Source organism: Urocampus carinirostris, chromosome 3 (genome assembly GCF_059441175.1).
Source record: "Urocampus carinirostris isolate Australia breed hairy pipefish chromosome 3, RoL_Ucar_1.0, whole genome shotgun sequence".
Lineage (NCBI taxonomy): Eukaryota > Metazoa > Chordata > Actinopteri > Syngnathiformes > Syngnathidae > Urocampus > Urocampus carinirostris.
Window position 1 is genome coordinate 49,627,589 of NC_142351.1, and position 18,254 is coordinate 49,645,842.

An 18,254-nucleotide genomic window follows, 5' to 3' on the forward strand; every position below is an offset into this window, starting at 1 on the left:
ACTGAAAAGCAAAGTTAAAATTTGGAATTTAATTTTTTTTACTGATCTGCCTGGCCTGAGAACAGAAAGTCTGGATCTGGCCCCGGAGACAAAAGGAGTTTGACATCCCTGCTGTAGAAAAAGATGATGATAATTAAGATAATGATAGTAATTTACACGACTTTCTTAAAATTGGTCAGGCATTCGTGTTTTCTCCTGGCTTAGTTTATGCAAATATTTCATGTGACACAGATGTGACACAATTGGGGTATTTTCGTCAAACGAGTGTTTTCAGAAAAGTAATGATTTGTAGCTATCCTATGAAATCTGCAATGCCTACAAATATAATTTGTTCCCTAAATTTCGGACTGGAAGACACTATTTCTTGCTACATTTTCAACACTGCTTTAAAGAAAATAATTAAATGAAATTAAAAATAAATTGTACCTTGGCTCCATAAAGGGTGGGAAAACCTAATAGAAACTACCTGTAAATATCAGGATTTATAGGTGTCATGACCGCTTGAGGCTTACTTCTCAATTCTGACTAATACTTAGCAAAGCATTATGGGAAAGTAACAACGCATTGAGTGTTGTGTCAGTTTCAATTAAAATCACTGATGTTTGTGGCAGCCAGTGAACCCGGCAGTGCTGCAAGTGCACGATCACACGTGGTTCTAAAGGCCACAGATGAAATCAAAAAGCTTCACAGTACAACAAGAAAATAATACAAGAGAGGTACTGATCATAACTAGTAATCTAAATCTCACGTGCAAGGATTTGTTGCTCATTTGTGGGTGGGAGTGTGTTTTGTGCAAAGAGAAAATAAATAATACTTGATAAAACTGCAATCTTTCACACAACATAATGTTGCACTTCTAAATCAGTGCCAGTTCATTGGTGCTGCTACCCGTTGGGTTTTATGCGAGTAGAAAGGTTCACTTTCATTCCTCCTGCTCATTAAAACACAGCCAATTTCAGTTGATAGAAATAAAGTATGTATGTGTAGCGTATTCAGGGGTCAATGAATTCTCATCTCATCTCATCAGCTGCACCGCTTATCCTCAGTAGGGTCGCGGGGATGCTGGAGCCCATCCCAGCAATCATCGGGCAGTGGGCAGGGGACACCCTGGACTGGTTGCCAGCCAATCGCAGGGCACACAGGGACAGACAACTCACTCGCTCAGTCGCACCTAGGGACAATTTGGACCGGCCAATTCACCTGAAATGCATGTTTTTGGAATGTGGGAGGAAACCGGAGTGCCCGGAGGAAACCCACGCAAGCACGGGGAGAACATACAAACTCCGCACAGCAAGGCCGGTAGCTGGATTTGAACCCACTCAGGAGGTTCCCACGACCTCAGAACTGTGCCGCACACGCGCTAACCACTGCGCCGCCGTGCTGCCCCGGGTCAATTAATTATTTGAATTAATTATTGATATATTAATAAATCTGGAGAGACGAGTCTGATTCTTGCCTTTAGAGAGTAGTTTATGTTTGTCCACCTGGAAGGTGTGCAGAACTGGTCTCAACCATACATATCCATTTAAACCAGTGATTCCCATATGGACCCAAAAGTTTGGCAAAATAATGTCACGAAACGGAACGGGACTGTCTTGAAACGGGTCGGGAAGCAGGAAGTTGGAACTCATTTGGGTAGACTATCTGTCACTTTAATTGAGAAAGAAAAGTTGTCCAACACACAAACGGACCAAAAACAAAACAAAGCAGGTTCAAATGCAGGCAAAACTACAGACTAGGCATTAACGGGATTAAACAGAACTTGCAGGTATCTCTCAGAATGTTTCACCGAAGTGCAACAAAGTCCAACAAGCACAACAAGAATAAACAGGTATCAAGTAGGCATGAACAGGTTTTCAACAAGGGTAAACAACGATCTGGCAAAGGGCATTTCCAAAAGGCGCGTTTAAGTACCCATAGGAGTAATCAGGAAATGCAGGTCAGCCTGTGTCAAGGGGCGGGGCCAGCTGGGCGCCATGACAGCCGTGCAGGACATGACAAATAATGCTAATAAGAACAACTCTAAAAGAAAAAGTCTAAAATCTATCAGTTGACTAAATCATAATAGCAATTATTTTGTCACTTTCCAGAGATTTTTTAACCTATTTAAACTTTTTTTATACTAAGCAAATTTAATTCCAAGCAACTCGGAATATCTGAAAACACACAACAAAATGTGTTAATATTGACTTTTCAGTGCAACAACAAGTAAACGATGAAATACAAGAATAAACTTTACATTTTTTATGTAAAACACATTCCCTGCAAAACATAGGACACATAAATTTAAATATTTGCAGATGTACAAAAAATATAAAATTGGAACCTTTTTTACTTAACACATTTTAAGTCAACAACACTGAATCCCTGAAGAAAATAGCCTGCATATTGACCAATAACAGGAGAAAAAGCGCCTCGAAGATTGGTTGTGAGCTGGGTCTTTTTGTTCATTTTCAAGAGCTGGAAGTTTGAACTAGTACATTCCAGAACAACACATCACTATAGGCCATTAGTGAGGGTCTGATTCTGAAATGCACGGCCTGCCACTGTAGTATTCATCCATCCATTGTCTGCACCGCTTATCCTCAGTAGAGTCGTGGTGATGCTATTTTCGAACACCCTGAACTGGCTGCTAGCCAGTCGCAAAGCACACAGCGACAGACAACTCACTCGCTCATTCACACTTAAGGAGAATTTGGACAGGCCAATTAACCTGACAAGCATGTTTTTGGAATGTGAGAGGAAACCCACGTAAGCGCGGGGAGAACATGCAAACTTTGCACAGGAAAGCTGGTACCTGGATTTGAACCCATGACCTCAGAACTGGGCCGTGGACGCGTTAACCACTCAGCTGCTGTGCCACCCCCACTGTGGTATATAATTGGTAAAATACCATCTTTCCTCTATTTAAAGGACTGTGTATTGTTTGGAGACTAAATGTGTAGTGGGCAGCAGGGCGGCACAGTGGTTAGTGCGTGTGCGGCACAGTTCTGAGGTCATGAGATCGAACCTCCTGTGTGGAGTTTGCATGTTCTCCCCGTGCGTGGGTTTCCTCCGGGCACTCCGGTTTCCTCCCACATTCCAAAAACATGCATGTCAGGTTAATTGGCCGGTCTGAATTGCCGCTAGGTGAGAATGAGCAAGCAAATTGTCTGTCCCTGTGTGCCCTGCGACTGGCTGGCAACCAGTTCAGGGTGTCCCCTGCCCACTGCCTGAAGAGGGCTGGGATGGGCCCTAGCACCCCCGCGACCCTACTGAGGATAAACGGTGCAGATAATGGATAGATGGATGGATAGATGTGTAATGCAGTGGAGAAGAAGTGCTGAAAAGCACAAGGGAGAATACAAAATACAGAGACTCAAGCCTTGTGATTTTCGAGTACCCGTAGCAGCATGATGGCTTTTGAATGGAATAGTCTATATTGTCATTGATAGCAACAATGTTATGTCCACTCACTTTTGGTGAAGCTAGCGTCATGTTACAAAAATGCAAATTTCTCGACCTACGAGGATTTAAAAAAAATGCACATTTATTTGAACGCTGATGTATTTTTGCGTATTATTTAAATCAATATTTTTGGGAGGCTCTAAGTAATACATAGTGTCCCTTAAATGCAGTTCTGTGTTGTGATAGACACATTCAGTGCCATAAACGGTAATATTAGCACCATCACTAAATATGAATGTATACAACAGTTTGTAACATCATAGACTTAAAAAATACAACACATGTAGCCCTTTAGCAAAACATAATCATCTTTTCCTTATTTCAACTACATCCATGATTCACAAATCATCCGGAGTTGATCTTTAAAATTAATCTAGGACATTTTGTTGATCCTCTGCCGTACTTTGTCCTGGCTTTGGCCAGGGTAAGCAGAATTTTTTGTCCGGTTCCCAAAACCACGGATTTGAAGGCTTACAGGATGTGCTACTCCTTCTTAAATCAATTAAGCTGCTTTGCCTTCTTTCTGCGTTGGGGAACCAAGCCCTACATTTTTTTATTACTAAAGATTTAGATGGGAAAGTCCTGGAATCTAAAAAATTATGCAAAAGGAGCACAGTTCACTCGTTAAATAAAAACATAACTGCCTTGCACTTCTGACATACATCGCACAGTGGTTCTCAATTTGTCTGACTTGAGGACCCACCGTTCCACCCTAATTACAATTTAAAAAAAATCCCTTTTTCAAATATATAAATATTTTTTTGTTTAATATAATGACCAGCAAAACCAGTTAAAACTATAATATTCTCTTTAAAGTTGGTTTTTGGGATGGTGATAATATTTTTTGCCTAGTTATCCTGATAGACATTTAGCCATTTTGTCTTTTTTATACTTTTTACCCGAGGGTGCCGTGTCTGATCTTGTTGCATACAATGTTTCACAACATGGATATAAATGACAAGTCTATTCTATTCTATTCTATTCTAGTCCAGTCTAGTCTAGTCTAATCCATTCCATTGTATTGTATTGTATTGTATTCTATTCTATTCTATTCTAGTCTATTCTAGTCTAATCGATTCTATTCAATTCTATTCTATTCTATTCTATTCTATTCTATTCTATTCTATTAACAGGTCTGACACCATTCCACCCTAATGTCAATCTGCGTCCCAAACCCAGAACAATATTCCACTGCTTGAATTAAGACAATGAAAACAAAACAAAATGACCAACAAAACCAAAACAACTTCAACTACAGCATATGCTGTAGTCGCATAAAAGCCTACATTGCATTAAGGCGACCCCCTAAAACTGCTTTAAAATAGCCTCAATTTAAAAGAAAATACAATAAAATGTGTACCCAAACATTGATAAGTATTTAATTAAAGAGTTAATAAAGATGAAAAAATGGTGAAAAGCTTCAAGTATAACATTTATAAGCCATATGATGTACCTTCTAGAAGCGCTTTACTATTTGTGATTTGAGTTATATGGTCTGATCTATTTTCCTGGTCAGAAGCCAAGCAGCATTACCTTGAGAATATTTTGGTTCTTATGTGAGGAATTATTGTAGATATTTCTTGGGCATCCCAACATCAAGTTTCATTCACTGCCCACACACATAAAAAAAGACAAATTTCCATGGCAACCTTATCCTTACTGCAGCTGTACTATACAACTCACAATGGTAATGTGTGAAGCTTTTTTTTTGGCAGGAGGGGTTCAATGTTCGTATGTCTATTTCTGTAAAATATATTGTAAGGACCTCCTTATACTGTATGCAGCACGGCGTCTGGATGGTGAATGAGTGAGTGAATTGTCTGTCTCTGTGTGCCCTGCAAATGGCTGTCAACCAGTTCAGGGTGTCCCATGCCCACTGCCCGAAGATACTGTAGCTGGGATGGACTCCAGCACCACCTCGACCCAAGTGAAGATAAGCGGCGCATATATTGAATGAATGGGTGGATATTCTTAAAAGGGATGTGAAAGGAAGAGTAAACAATTCTGTTGCCTCCAAATGCCATATTTGTTTAATGATCGACAATATTTAATGGTATTGACTCCACACTACCAGCTCCTGCCATTACAAAGCCTAATACTCTTTTAATTGCCTCTGTTAGAGGGCTAATAATATACCAGCATACAATATTTACTCTGTCACTCTCTCAGTAAAAACCCTAAGAATATTGCGGGTCTGCTTAAAAGCTAACTTGTTCTCTTAACACACTTTCTTTTCTTCACACCAATTCATGCATGATATGAGCTTCCAGATCTCACCCACAATCTGCTGCATTATTTTACTTGTTCTTGAAGCACAAAAACATGGCGCAATTATCAGGAAAAAAGCTGGTCCCCACAGAGTAAGAAACAAGCATTTTAAAGGAAAGTGACCCCGAGTTGATGATCAATCGCCTAAATCAACCAACTCAATGTTTTCAACCTCTTTTGAGCCAAGGTACTTTTTTTAGTTGAGAAGATCTTGAGGCACACTCCGTCAAAAATGTTTGGAAATTAATTCATAGCACCAGTTTCACATTTTTATTTTTAAATCTTAATTTATCATGTTGCCTAAATTGACAGTGCAAAATTTTTAGCATCGCTTGTGGTCATCGTGGAGTTGGAGGTAAGACAGGCTATATATTTTGGTTAGTAATTTTAAAGTAATCATGCATTTTAATATATTTTTAACCTGTGTATTTCAGGTTTTACCTTTTTCCTAGAAAAAAATTAATAAAATTATGCTTAAAATAAGCAAAACAATCTGCCAGTCGAACAAAATTTGATTTTACTAAATCAACTTTTTCTCGTTTTTTTCTCATTTTTTTTAAAACAAGAAAATATTTATCAGAATGCGTAAAACAAGATTTTTTTACTTTGATTTATTTATCTTATTGTTTATTTTGCAGTGCAATCCAAAGAGCTTCATCAAACAAAATAAGTTATCAAAATATTTCATTGTAGACCCTTATGAGCAGATAAGTAATATACAAAAAATGAAAATAAATGGGAAACTGCTGCCACGTAATTATATGTATGTATGTCACAGTTATTTGGCTGAACGCTGGCAGAAAAGGAAATATACTGAACAATGGCATGCTTTTTTTAAAGATAATATTGGGAAATTTTCTGTGGCACACCAGAAAAGTTCTCACGGAACACTGGCTAAAAAACACTGCACTAACTGCAACCTTGCATCATGTATTGTTTATCGTCATTTGGGCACATACAGTTTTAATCGATTGTACATATTGTTGTGAAACCGAAGAAACGGTACCCTATGTTCAGGATTCCCGGATCCCTTAACTGCCAGGGTCGTAGGGGCACCACTTCCTGTTGCGTTTCTTGTGCAAATACAGCCTGGCGGCGCCTAACCCTCTTCAGGACATTTTTTAGGGTAGTGGTTTGCTCCCGATCGTGAGGCAGATCGTACTGGTTTCCATGGTTACCACTAGCAAGATACAGTACGTTTATCATCCGTTGTTGTCTCTGTAAAGTAGCCTCCTGCTCATTAAAGTTGAGCCGGAGATCTTAAATCACTGGGGAAAAAACTCTTTTTCCAAAATTTTGAACCTGTTTTGTTCAAATTCAAATTTTACAATATTAAGTGCATCACCTGAGGCTCTCATCTTTAATTGTATTTAGCCTCTCAATATACAAAACAACGGAGCCCACACAGAACAGTTTTGCCCCTAGCATAATTTTTAGTTGTATTTATTCCTTGTTTAATTAAGTCCTTAGAGAGTGATATTTAATTGTCTCTTCAGTTATTTTTCGTTTGTAAATATATATAAATATATTGTATCTATTGTAAATATATATATATATATATATATATATATATATATATATATAGGGCAGCACGGCGGCGCAGTGGTTAGCGCTTGTGCGGCACAGTTCATGTCTCGGGAACCTGTCGTGGGTTCAAATCCAGCTCCAGACTTCCTGTGCGGAGTTTGTATGTTCTCTCCGTGCTTGCGTGGGTTTCCTCCGGGCACTCCGGTTTCCTCCCACATTCCAAAAACATGCATTTCAGGTGAATTGGCCGGTCTAAATTGTCCCTAGGTGTGAATGAGCGAATGAGCTGTCTGTCCCTGTGTGCCCTGTGACTGGCTGGCAACCAGTTCAGGGTGTCCCCTGCCCACTGCCTGGAGATGGCTGGGATGGGCTCCAGCCCCCCCGCAACCCTAATGAGGATAAGCGGTATGGCTAATGAGATGAGATGTATATATATATATATATTTGACTAATAAATACTGCAATATAAATATATATATATATATATATATATATATATATATATATATATATATATATACTGGACTGTCTCAGAAAATTAGAATATTGTGATAAAGTTCTTTATTTTCTGTAATGCAATTAAAAAAAACAAAATGTCATACATTCTGGATTCATTACACATCAACTGAACTATTTCAAGCCTTTTATTATTTTAATATTGCTGAATTTGGCTTACAGCTTAAGAAAACTCAAAAATCCTATCTCAAAATATTAGAATATCATGAAAAAGTATACAAGTAGGCTATTCAACTAATCACCTGAATCATCTAATTAACTCGAAACACCTTGCGAGGGTTTCCTGAGCCTTAAAAACACTCAGCTTGGTTCAGTAAACTAAATCACAAGTATGGGGAAGACTGCTGATCTGACTGCTGTCCAGAGGACCATCATTGATACCCTCCATCAGGAGGGTAAGACACAAAAAGAAATTTCTCAAAGAGCAGGCTGTTCACAGAGTGCAGTTTCAAAGCATATCCACAAAAAGTCTGTTGGAAGGGAAAAATGTGGCCGGAAACGCTGCACAACCAAGAGAGATGACCGCAGCCTTAACAAAATTGTGAAGAAGAGCCGCTTCCAGAATTTGGGGGAGCTTCAAAGACAGTGGGCTGAAGCTGGAGTCCAGGTATCAAAAGCCACAGTTCACAGACGTGTCCGGGAAATGGGCTACAATAGCCGTATTCCCATGGTCAAGCCACTTCTGAACTCAAGACAACGGAAGAAGCGTCTGACTTGGGCTATGGAGAAGAAGCACTGGACAGTTGCAGAGTGGTCCAAAGTCCTCTTTTCAGACGAAAGCAAGTTTTGCATTTCATTTGGAAGTCAAGGCGCCAGAGTCTGGAGAAAGGCTGGAGAGGAGCAAAATCCAAGTTGCTTGAAATCCAGTGTGAAGTTCCCACAGTCAGCAATGGTTTGGGGAGCCATGTCAGCTGCTGGTGTTGGTCCACTGTGTTTCATCAAGTCCAGAGTAAATGCAACTGTGTACCAAGAGATTTTAGAGCACTACATGCTTCCATCTGCTGAAAAGCTCTATGGAGATGAGGATTTCATTTTCCAGCATGATCTGGCACCTGCCCACAGTGCCAAAACCACCAGTAACTGGTGCACTGACCATGGCATCACTGTCCTTGATTGGCCTGCTAATTCCCCTTACCTGAACCCCATCGAGAATTTGTGGGGTATAGTTAAGAAAAAGATGAAAGACACCAGACCTACAAATGCAAATGAGCTGAAGGCCGCTATCGAAGCATCCTGGGCATCAATAACACCTCAGCAATGCCACAGGCTGATTGCCTCCATGCCACGCCGGATTGATGCAGTAATCCGTGCAAAAGGATTCCCAACCAAGTACTGAGTGCATCAATGGACATTTTCAAATGTTTGATTTAGTTTTGCTGTTATAATTTTTTTTTTTACTTGGTCTGAGGAAGTATTCTAATATTTTGAGATAGGAATTTTGAGTTTTTTTCAGCTGTAAGCCAAAATCAGCAATATTCAAATAATAAAAGGCTTGAAATAGTTCAGTTGATGTGTAATGAATCCAGAATGTATGACATTTTTGTTTTTTTAATTGCATTACAGAAAATAAAGAACTTTATCACAATATTCTAATTTTCTGAGACAGTCCAGTATAAAAAGACCACTCCTCTCATGCACTGTCAAGCAACGTTTTGTGCTAGACTTGTGCTAGCATTTATAAACCTCGGATCTTAAAAGACTTTCAAAGATAAGGCCTCATTTATTCTTTTGTGTGTGGTCTTTTATGTGTTTCTCAGTACGTAGTTAGTTGGGTGTTCGCTTGACTACTGGATTTGTGGTCTTTTATCAACAGAAAGGGATCCACCCAACCCAACTAACAACAGACATTTTGATGTAATTTCTAATTGCGCGAGACGTGAGGATGGCTACAAATTTTGATGCATTACTATATTCAGAAGAAATCAAACTTTACAGTACACTTTAATATTACTCTTCAAACCTCATTATTATCATAATGACATCAATATAGGGGACAAAATAGTCATTTCATTTCTAAATCTCTCAACTATAAAACGCAAATTGATGAAGGTCATAATCATGGATGTATTAAATAGTACAGTTATTTTAACCTTGATATACTTATAACCAATTAAAGCATTCACTTGCTAATTCAAGCAAATTGGCCATTAGCCAAACAAATGAAGCATGAAATGGCCACCTATGCCAATGGGCATAAAGAACAACCTGGCCTTTTTATCACATGGAATTAAATTGAATGTTTTTTTTGTCATTGATATCAACGTTGTGAAACATTGTATGCAACAAAATTAGATATGGCATTCAAGGGTAAACATGAAAAAAAAACTTAATGAAAAATAAGTTAAAAGACTGTCTGTATAAATAGGCAAAATATTTACAAAGTAGTGCTTAGAGACTGGCCTAAGCTATAACAGTAGTGCAATGTAAAGTAGTGCAATAATATTTTGCAGCAACAACAAGAAAATCCCAAATCATTCGCAACATATATATTTAAGTTTTGAAAACGCTTTTTTAGGGTGGTGATGGCCCTGAGGAAGAAATTCTCCGAGTCTCTTTGTCCATCTTTTTAAAGACCAAATAGTGCCTACCAGAGGGCAACACGTCAAAGAGGTGGTGGCTGGACTGCCAACACAGAAGCTCTATGTAGGACAGGTCAAAGCCGACTTTACTTCCTCAGAAGGCTGGCCTATTTCAACCACTGCAAAAAGCTCCTGAAAATATTCTACGAGACAGTTGTGGCAAGCGCCCTCTTCTATGCGGCAGCTTGTTGGGGAGGCAGCGTCATGAAGAAGGATGCCTCTCGTCTCAATAAACTGGCGAGGAAAGCGAGCTCTGTTGTGGGCACAGAGCTGGACAGCCTGACAACAGTAGCCGAGAGACGGGCACTGAAAAAGCTGCGGTCAATCATGGACAATTTAATCACATCCACTACACAGCATTATATCCAGACAGAAGAGCAGCTTCAGCGACAGACTGCTGTCACTGTTTTGTACCACGAACAGACTGAAGAGATCTTTTCTTCCTCATGCCATGAGGCTCTTTAACTCCACCCGGCGGAGTAAAGGCCCACATTAAACCACACCCCCTACATTGCATATTACCGTACTTTTATTGCAGTGTGTATTTTATGTAGCACTATTTAAATACTCTATACAACACGCTACAGTGGGTATTAGCACGTCACATTGGGTATTTGTATATTGTATTCCTTTTGCTTATTATTGTATTGTTCTCAGCGAAGGGATGCTGCTGGAAATGTGAATTTCCCTGCGGGGATGAATAAAGTATCTATCTATCTATCTATCTATCTATCTATCTATCTGATGTAAGAAGAGTCTTATATAATGTTCATGGCTCTGCCACGGTATTGCTGCTTTTGATATTATGACAAGACAGCTATAATATATATTCAGTTAAAATATTTTGAAATCACAATAATGCCGTTATAGTAACCTAACCGACATTATACTCCTTGGATAGTTTATTTCTCTGGAAGCATCAATTTGCAAGTTTTAATATGAAGGCTTTAATTTTCATCAATCAACATTTGGAATAAATACATATGGACGGAAAATGAATTGATCTATTCCAAAATGGCTACCGTGTGTAGTAGTGTTTTATTGTTGTTATAAACTTGTAAACTTACGTGAATTCTTTTTGCCGTTTTTGACAGTTCAAATACTTTAAGACACACACTCTCGGATTTATGGAGTTTACTTTTACTAATCGCTTACAGAATAAACTTGAATAAAACACAAAACAAGAATTATAAAATAAAACAAAGTAAGAACGAAGTTGGAATCTTAACTGGTACCATATAGATAGGAAACTACGTAGGCTTAATTATTACATTATTGTAATCTGATAGAATTCGCCCTTAAAATCACACCAATACCAATACTTAGTACCATTAGATGGATTGTGGTTATGGTTCAATGAAGGTGAAACCCCATTCTGGATGTCCTCGGCGGTCGAGTGGTGCCGACCCAAGGCTGGAGACCCGGTCGACCACGGAATGCAGTGTTATGAAGCCGTCGTTGGCTGGAGGTTTCTTTGAGGTCGCTGGCTGTGTTCCAACGGGTTGGTCGCTGCCCCGATCAGGCTTGGGTGCAACGTTCTGTGTTTGCTTTTTAAGCTGGGACTGAATCAGAATCCTTTGGGTTATGTGCAGGCTATTATTTGTCCTGCTATGCTTTTTTGGCTGGGCCTCTTGCAGGGCTCAAAATGAACTCTTGTGGCCTCATGTAAGCCATACCACTTCATACCTCACTGGTCTCTTGTAAACTGAATTGCAGTTTCTCCGGTCTGGTCGGCCCCCTGGAAGGAGTTGTCAGGACGGCTTTTGATGTGCTCATGTATGATAACGCCCTACAAACCCACATTCACGCAGTATCTGCCAGATAAATATATCAATGTAATTGAAATAATCACAAGATTCAATTCACATGTTTTGACACTGTTTGATCCTTTTCTGACATTGCAACAGGTTCATTTGTTCTACTAGTGTCTGGAGTCATCATCCTTTCATTGCAGATGGAGGCAAAGGAGGGAGAGAAAAAAGGGAAAGGAAGGTGAAGGCGAAAGGAGGGGGGAAGCTCTTGTCTACCTGAAAAAACAATACTGTCCCAAAGTTCAGTCCTTTACAACCTTATCACAATCCAAAACCCTAACCCTTATGCTTGCTTCAACCAAACCCTGATCCTTGTTCCAACCAAAACCATTAGTCCAACCCTAACCCTAGGATTTGTACAGGCTTGACTGGGTATCAAACCCACAACCCTGTGCATGCGAGGCAAGCACAATACCATCTGCGCTAGCAGTGATTTGAATAGTAAAAATTGGTGCCAAGTGGTAATTAATTCAAACCCTGAAAACACAAAGTTAGGGCCGAAATCCTAGTCCCCTTACCCTAGCTCCAATTAACCACCAATTGAAGCCAATTGTATATTAGGAGCGTTCCATATCCCTGTCATCTCTACTTGTAACATTTTTGCAGTACACGCACAGGGTTGTGGATTTGATACCCGCTCAAGCCTTTCTACAGTTTTTCATTTCTTATTAGGTCTGTTTTTCCTGTTGGACCAAGGGCTATAGTTGGCGCTGAAGTTAAGGGTTTGGTTGGAGCTCGGGCTGGGTATTTGGTTTCAGCTAGGATTAAGGTTTTGGTTGCAGGATTACGATCTTTAGGTGAACCTTACAGACCGGGGAAATTTGGTGAATAAAAACAGATTAAGACCCAAACAAATGACATACTGTACATCAGGGGTGGGGAACACATGGCTCTAGAGCCGCATGCGGCTCTTTGCCTTATTATATTTTCTATATACTGTGGCTTTTTGCCTTGTTTCATGTTTAGTTTTTTTTGTGTGTATTGAGGGTAAACACTTTCCTTTAAATCAACACAAGAACAATACTTGTTGTATTGTAAGGAGAGGAGTGTGTTATGGGAAATAATATGTTTTTAATTGTGTGTGTTTGTGTGCCTCTGTCTGTCATGGCAGGTCAGTGCGTGGTGTGGCTCTTTGACTCTCACAGTTAAAAATTTCGGCTCTGTCAAACTTGTTCGCCACCCCAGCTGTACATTAATGAATCGATTGCTAAGTATTAGAAACAGAACAGATTTGAATGACCATGTAAAAAAAAAACATAAATTGATAATCTAACAATGTTTATACTGTCGACCTTTTTTGTGGTAGCAGGAAGTTATGAACAAGCAAATATGCTACAATTGTTACACTAGTGGTTTCTGGTTGTAGGACTGTTTACTGTAAATTTCTAAAATGTTCTAGGAGAATCAAGGTTTTGATTTTAGCCTGTATTTCTAAATTTGCCATGTTATCACAGTGACTTTGTGGTGACTTTGCCCTTTTCCTAAAATTGTATAGTTGTCATATATGTTGGGCTACATAAAGAATATCTATTATCTCCAGGCAAGGGCCTGTTTGCATGTCCAGGTTAGGCTGACCTCTACTCTCACACAAAATTATCAGCAATAGTCTTCACCTCACCTGTGGCCCACAACCAGATGATCAGAGAAGTATGGAGTTTTGAAAATGTACTCCAACACCAAAAGAGTGGTGCATACCGTGCCCATGAAAGAGTATGTCCCATTCAAGAGCACTTGTTGCGTTTACATCCCCTTAAACAGTGGGAGAAACGCAATGTTTTATGGGCTTGTAAAGCTGCCAATTTACGGAACTTTCTGCACGGCATGTAGCAGACATCAGCTCAGAAAAGTAATCAGACCTGTCCTCATGAAGACTAAATAGAATAATGTTGTTTTTCTGTAAGAAAGAACATAAATCCAAGTGATGGCATACACACACAATGACACAAAATGTAGATAGCATGCAGAAATGGCAAGATTCAATTCGGTTACCTGGCCATGTTGCCATGGAAACATGTAAATTATTTGAGGCTGATATGTTTTTTCCCGGGGCAGCACGGCGGCGTAGTGGTTAGCGCGTGTGCGTCACAGTTCTAAGGTATTGGGAACCTCCTATGTGGGTTCAAATCCAGCTACCAGACTTCCTGTGCAGAGTTTGTATGTTCTCCCCGTGCTTGCGTGGGTTTCCTCCGGGCACTCTGGTTTCCTCCCACATTCCAAAGACATGCATTTCAGGTGGATTGGCCAAATTGTCCATAGGTGTGAATGAGCGAGCGAGTTGTCTGTCCCTGTGAACCCTGCGATTGGCTGGCAACCAGTTCAGGGTGTCCCCTGCCCACTGCCCGATGATTGTTGGGATGGGCTCCAGCACCCCTGCGACCCTACTGAGGATAAGCGGTGCAGCTGATGAGATGAGATGTTTTTTCCCCCATGGAGCTCAGTGTATCTGACCTGAGATCATACAATACAGCGTCATTGGTCCTTTTTGATGTGCGTGTGTGCGTGTATTTGTGCTCTTGAGTGTTAATACTCCGGCCATTCCCGCGCATCTTTGACTCCAAGCTGGTTCAAGCAGACAGGAAACCCACAAAGGTGAATAATAGATGTAGCATTGTGTTACCTGATATCATCCTCATCAACTCAAAATTCTGAATTAGAAAGAAACAAAGAATTTGGGGAGCTGAGTTGGTGGGTCTGACAAGTACATGGTCCTAACCTTATTTGCCAGCTCAATTTCCTTCACCAGACGTAATTTCGCAGAAGAAAACTAAAGAAGAAATTAGATTGAAATTGGCATAGGCAGGTTATTAGCCACAGATACCAGTATCATCTGAATAATCTCTGAATTATTCTCCCGAAACATGGAAAGCAATGGTAGAATTGAACATGAAAAAAAAAACACGTCATCATGAAAACGGTTGTAGGGCTTAACATGGCAGTATCACCTCCCATCCCCCCACCCAATCGACACCCCGAGGCCCTGGTAGAACCCGGGCACGCCAATCTCACCCCCCGCAACAGCACCCGCCTGAGAGCTGGTCCCAGGGCCCGGAGCAACACCACCAGGACAACCAGAAACCCCAGCCCAGCGACGTGGCCCTGGGCCCCTCTTACTCCACCCTGCGTCACATAGCCATCCGCTTGCATCCCCTTGTCTGCCCCCCGTGCATTACTAACAACACATTTTTGTATCTTAATTATTTTTGGCACTAACTAATACTGTAACGCATTACTCTTTTAAATATGAAGCTCATTTAATGAATTTGGTAAAAAATGCTGTAAGGACAAATAGAAGTTCAGTTTACTTTTCAATGTAGTCCCTTAGTACTGTCACATTTTTTCTTTAACATCCGTTGTTCCTCATCGTAAAAAAATTTTGGACTGATGTGTGGAACATGTGGTATCACACACAGTTTACAATCTTGTAAGAATTTCAACTGGTTTGCACTATTCAGTAACCAAACTTAATACATTACCGCCCTTTCATCATGCTTTCTGCTTTGCTTTTTGGTTGGCCATATTTGTTCATCTCCAAAATTCCAATTTTCTGAAAAAGAAAATAAAGGCATGTTACAAATATGTTTAAAAAAAAAATAGAAAGCTTTTATATGCCTCTTTTTTTCTGAACGTGTGTTGATGTTCTTTAATTATTATATGGTGTTTTTGCCGTTGTTATTATTTATCTAATTCATCACCTGATGTTGGATAGACTTAAATGCAGGACACAAGGAGACAAAAAAGAGGGATGTGATCAAACCCCAAAAGGGGGTGTTTTTTTAATAAAAAAAACGGAATTCCTTCATGATAAAGGAGAGTAAAACCAAGACAGCAGAGTCAAGTCAAGTCAAGTCAAGTCATTTTTATTTGTATAGCCCTAAATCACGAAGAGTCTCAAAGGGCTTCACAGATTGTTACACTATATTACACAAACAGAGGAGGAGGAGGGGAGATATAAGAGGTAAACTTAAGAGGGTATTCTTGGGGTGGCAAAAGTCTTAAAAAGAAGATTTGGGAGTACCTTTAAGAAAATGCCTAGAGAGGAAGGTCTCAGGAAGAGGAATGAACACCTGAAGAAATTCTTGGGAGCGAAGCCTGTCGTCTTAGGAAGTTAATGTCTTGTGCAGGGTTCAAACATGAATCAGCACCCTAAAGTGGAACCCCGGAATATTTATGATAGATGTTGGCTAATGGGCTGATTGGTACCACCTGGACATGGGAGGCGAGAGAGAGACTGGGAAATGGGGAAATGCTGCCATCTCTTGGAGAAGGGGAGGGACTGCAGGTGCTGAACCATGACAAATGTTGGATTTGAGCCTTTTTTATGCATTAAATCAAAATGTTTACAGTATTAGGTTCCTAAATATAGAAAATACTGTCTTTATTGTCCAACCCTTGTACATACAGTCAGTCAGAGTTACATTGTCATTTTTTTCAGTAGGTATTAATTTTCAATAATGTGCTAACACTCAACTGCAACCTACAGAAAATCTGGGCATGAAAGAAGACTAAAAAAAATGGAACAACTACTTTCCTTTTGCTATTTATTTCTATTTTACTTTAATGATATTGAATATAATCAATTTATTCAGATTGTGATATAAAAAAATTGACAACCATTTCTAAAAATCATTGATTGGAAAATAAATACATTTCGTAGGAAATGTTGGCCGAAATTAGCGTAATGTTTGCACAGTCTGTACATGGTGGTGCGTATTTTCAAGAACACACTTTTTTGCTTTGTATCTGAAACCTGGTGCCTTGTTTGTTGCTCTGTATTATTGGGTAGCTTGAACATGTCCTCATCATGCAAACAGTTCAGTTGTTATGCCAACTGCAGCAGTAACTGCTTCTTAAATACAAAATGCTAACTGAAAAACATACACTAAATGATGTCTCTTATTTTCTTTTTCTCCCCTCCCCTTCACAGGAAACAGTCGAATATGCCTTCCTGATTATTTTCACTATTGAAACATTTCTGAAGATTATTGCGTACGGCCTGGTTATGCACCAGAACTCCTACGTCAGAAATGGCTGGAACATGCTAGACTTTGTGATTGTCATTGTAGGGTGAGTTTTCCTTCTTCTTGTTTTTATATTTGAAGATTTTTCCACGTATTCCATGTCTTACCATTGTTTAAATGTATGAAAAGCCCTGAATGTTTGCCAGAGGCGGGCTTCACATTTCACACCCAGGCCTTCAGTAGTGTTTTGTCTAAATCAATCCAACCCTCAATAACTATTTTATGGCTATAAAACATTTACGTAAGCTACAGCTGCGAGACATATAGAAAAGCATATCAGGTTAAGGTGTTATGAGGTTTTGAGAGGTAATCCACATAAATTTGCAATATTATTTAAGAATGTAGCCATATTTAATGGCCAAAAATATTTTTCAATTGTGCACTTCCTTTATTTCCTTAAGTAAAGTTGTATTACTCTGTCGCACAGGCAATACGTGCTTTTCGGTTCCATTAAGAAGTTCTTTACAATCACTATCAAAGCTAATGATAATAGTCAGGACATGTCGTATTTCTTGCTAAAGGTTTCTATTTGATTTAGGGCTGAAATTGTCTGATTGACAGAAGCAGTGGACATGGGGATATTTTTTCCTTCACATTTTCACTGTGATACTTCTGTTAACACCTCCTAGCCAATCTTAGTTTGTGAAACCGTTGATGTTTCCCTAAGCCAGCTAGAGGCTTCTGGCTCTGCTAACTCAAAATCTGATTGGCTAAACCAACAGACACAAATTGTATGTGTCAAGGTCTGCAGAGCTGATTGTGAAGGTCTCTGTGGAGATTTTTGACCCTGGCAACAAGTAATGGCTAAAATGCGATTGGTTAAATGCTTCAATAGGAAAGCACACACCTGGAAGCAGCTCAACCAGTGGAAAAGCAGAAAAAGGAAGCTGACTTAAGAATTATTTAATATAATTAACATCACACGATTTAGGTATTTTTAGGCCAGCACTTACCAACTAAAATCCTGCTTAAATTCTTAGAATGTTCTGCTTAAAGAGACCAATTTGCAGAGGGTAAAAATAGAAATGTACAAAGCATAATATTTCTCTCTCTCTCTTTCACTCTCTCTCTCTCTATCTCTTTTCGCT

At 39.5% G+C, this 18,254-nt stretch overlaps 1 protein-coding gene across 20 annotated transcripts in view; it reads left to right on the forward strand.

Moving 5' to 3' along the window:
• The window catches only part of cacna1db (calcium voltage-gated channel subunit alpha1 Db), a 112,382-nt gene that overhangs the window by 23,883 nt on the left and 70,245 nt on the right, over positions 1–18,254 (forward strand). For all 20 annotated transcript variants that reach the window (XM_088332219.1, XM_088332223.1, XM_088332227.1 and 17 more), the window contains exon 4: positions 17,073–17,212. In XM_088332219.1, coding sequence (XP_088188345.1) covers positions 17,073–17,212 — 140 coding nt within the window. The remainder of the gene's footprint in view (positions 1–17,072; positions 17,213–18,254) is intronic.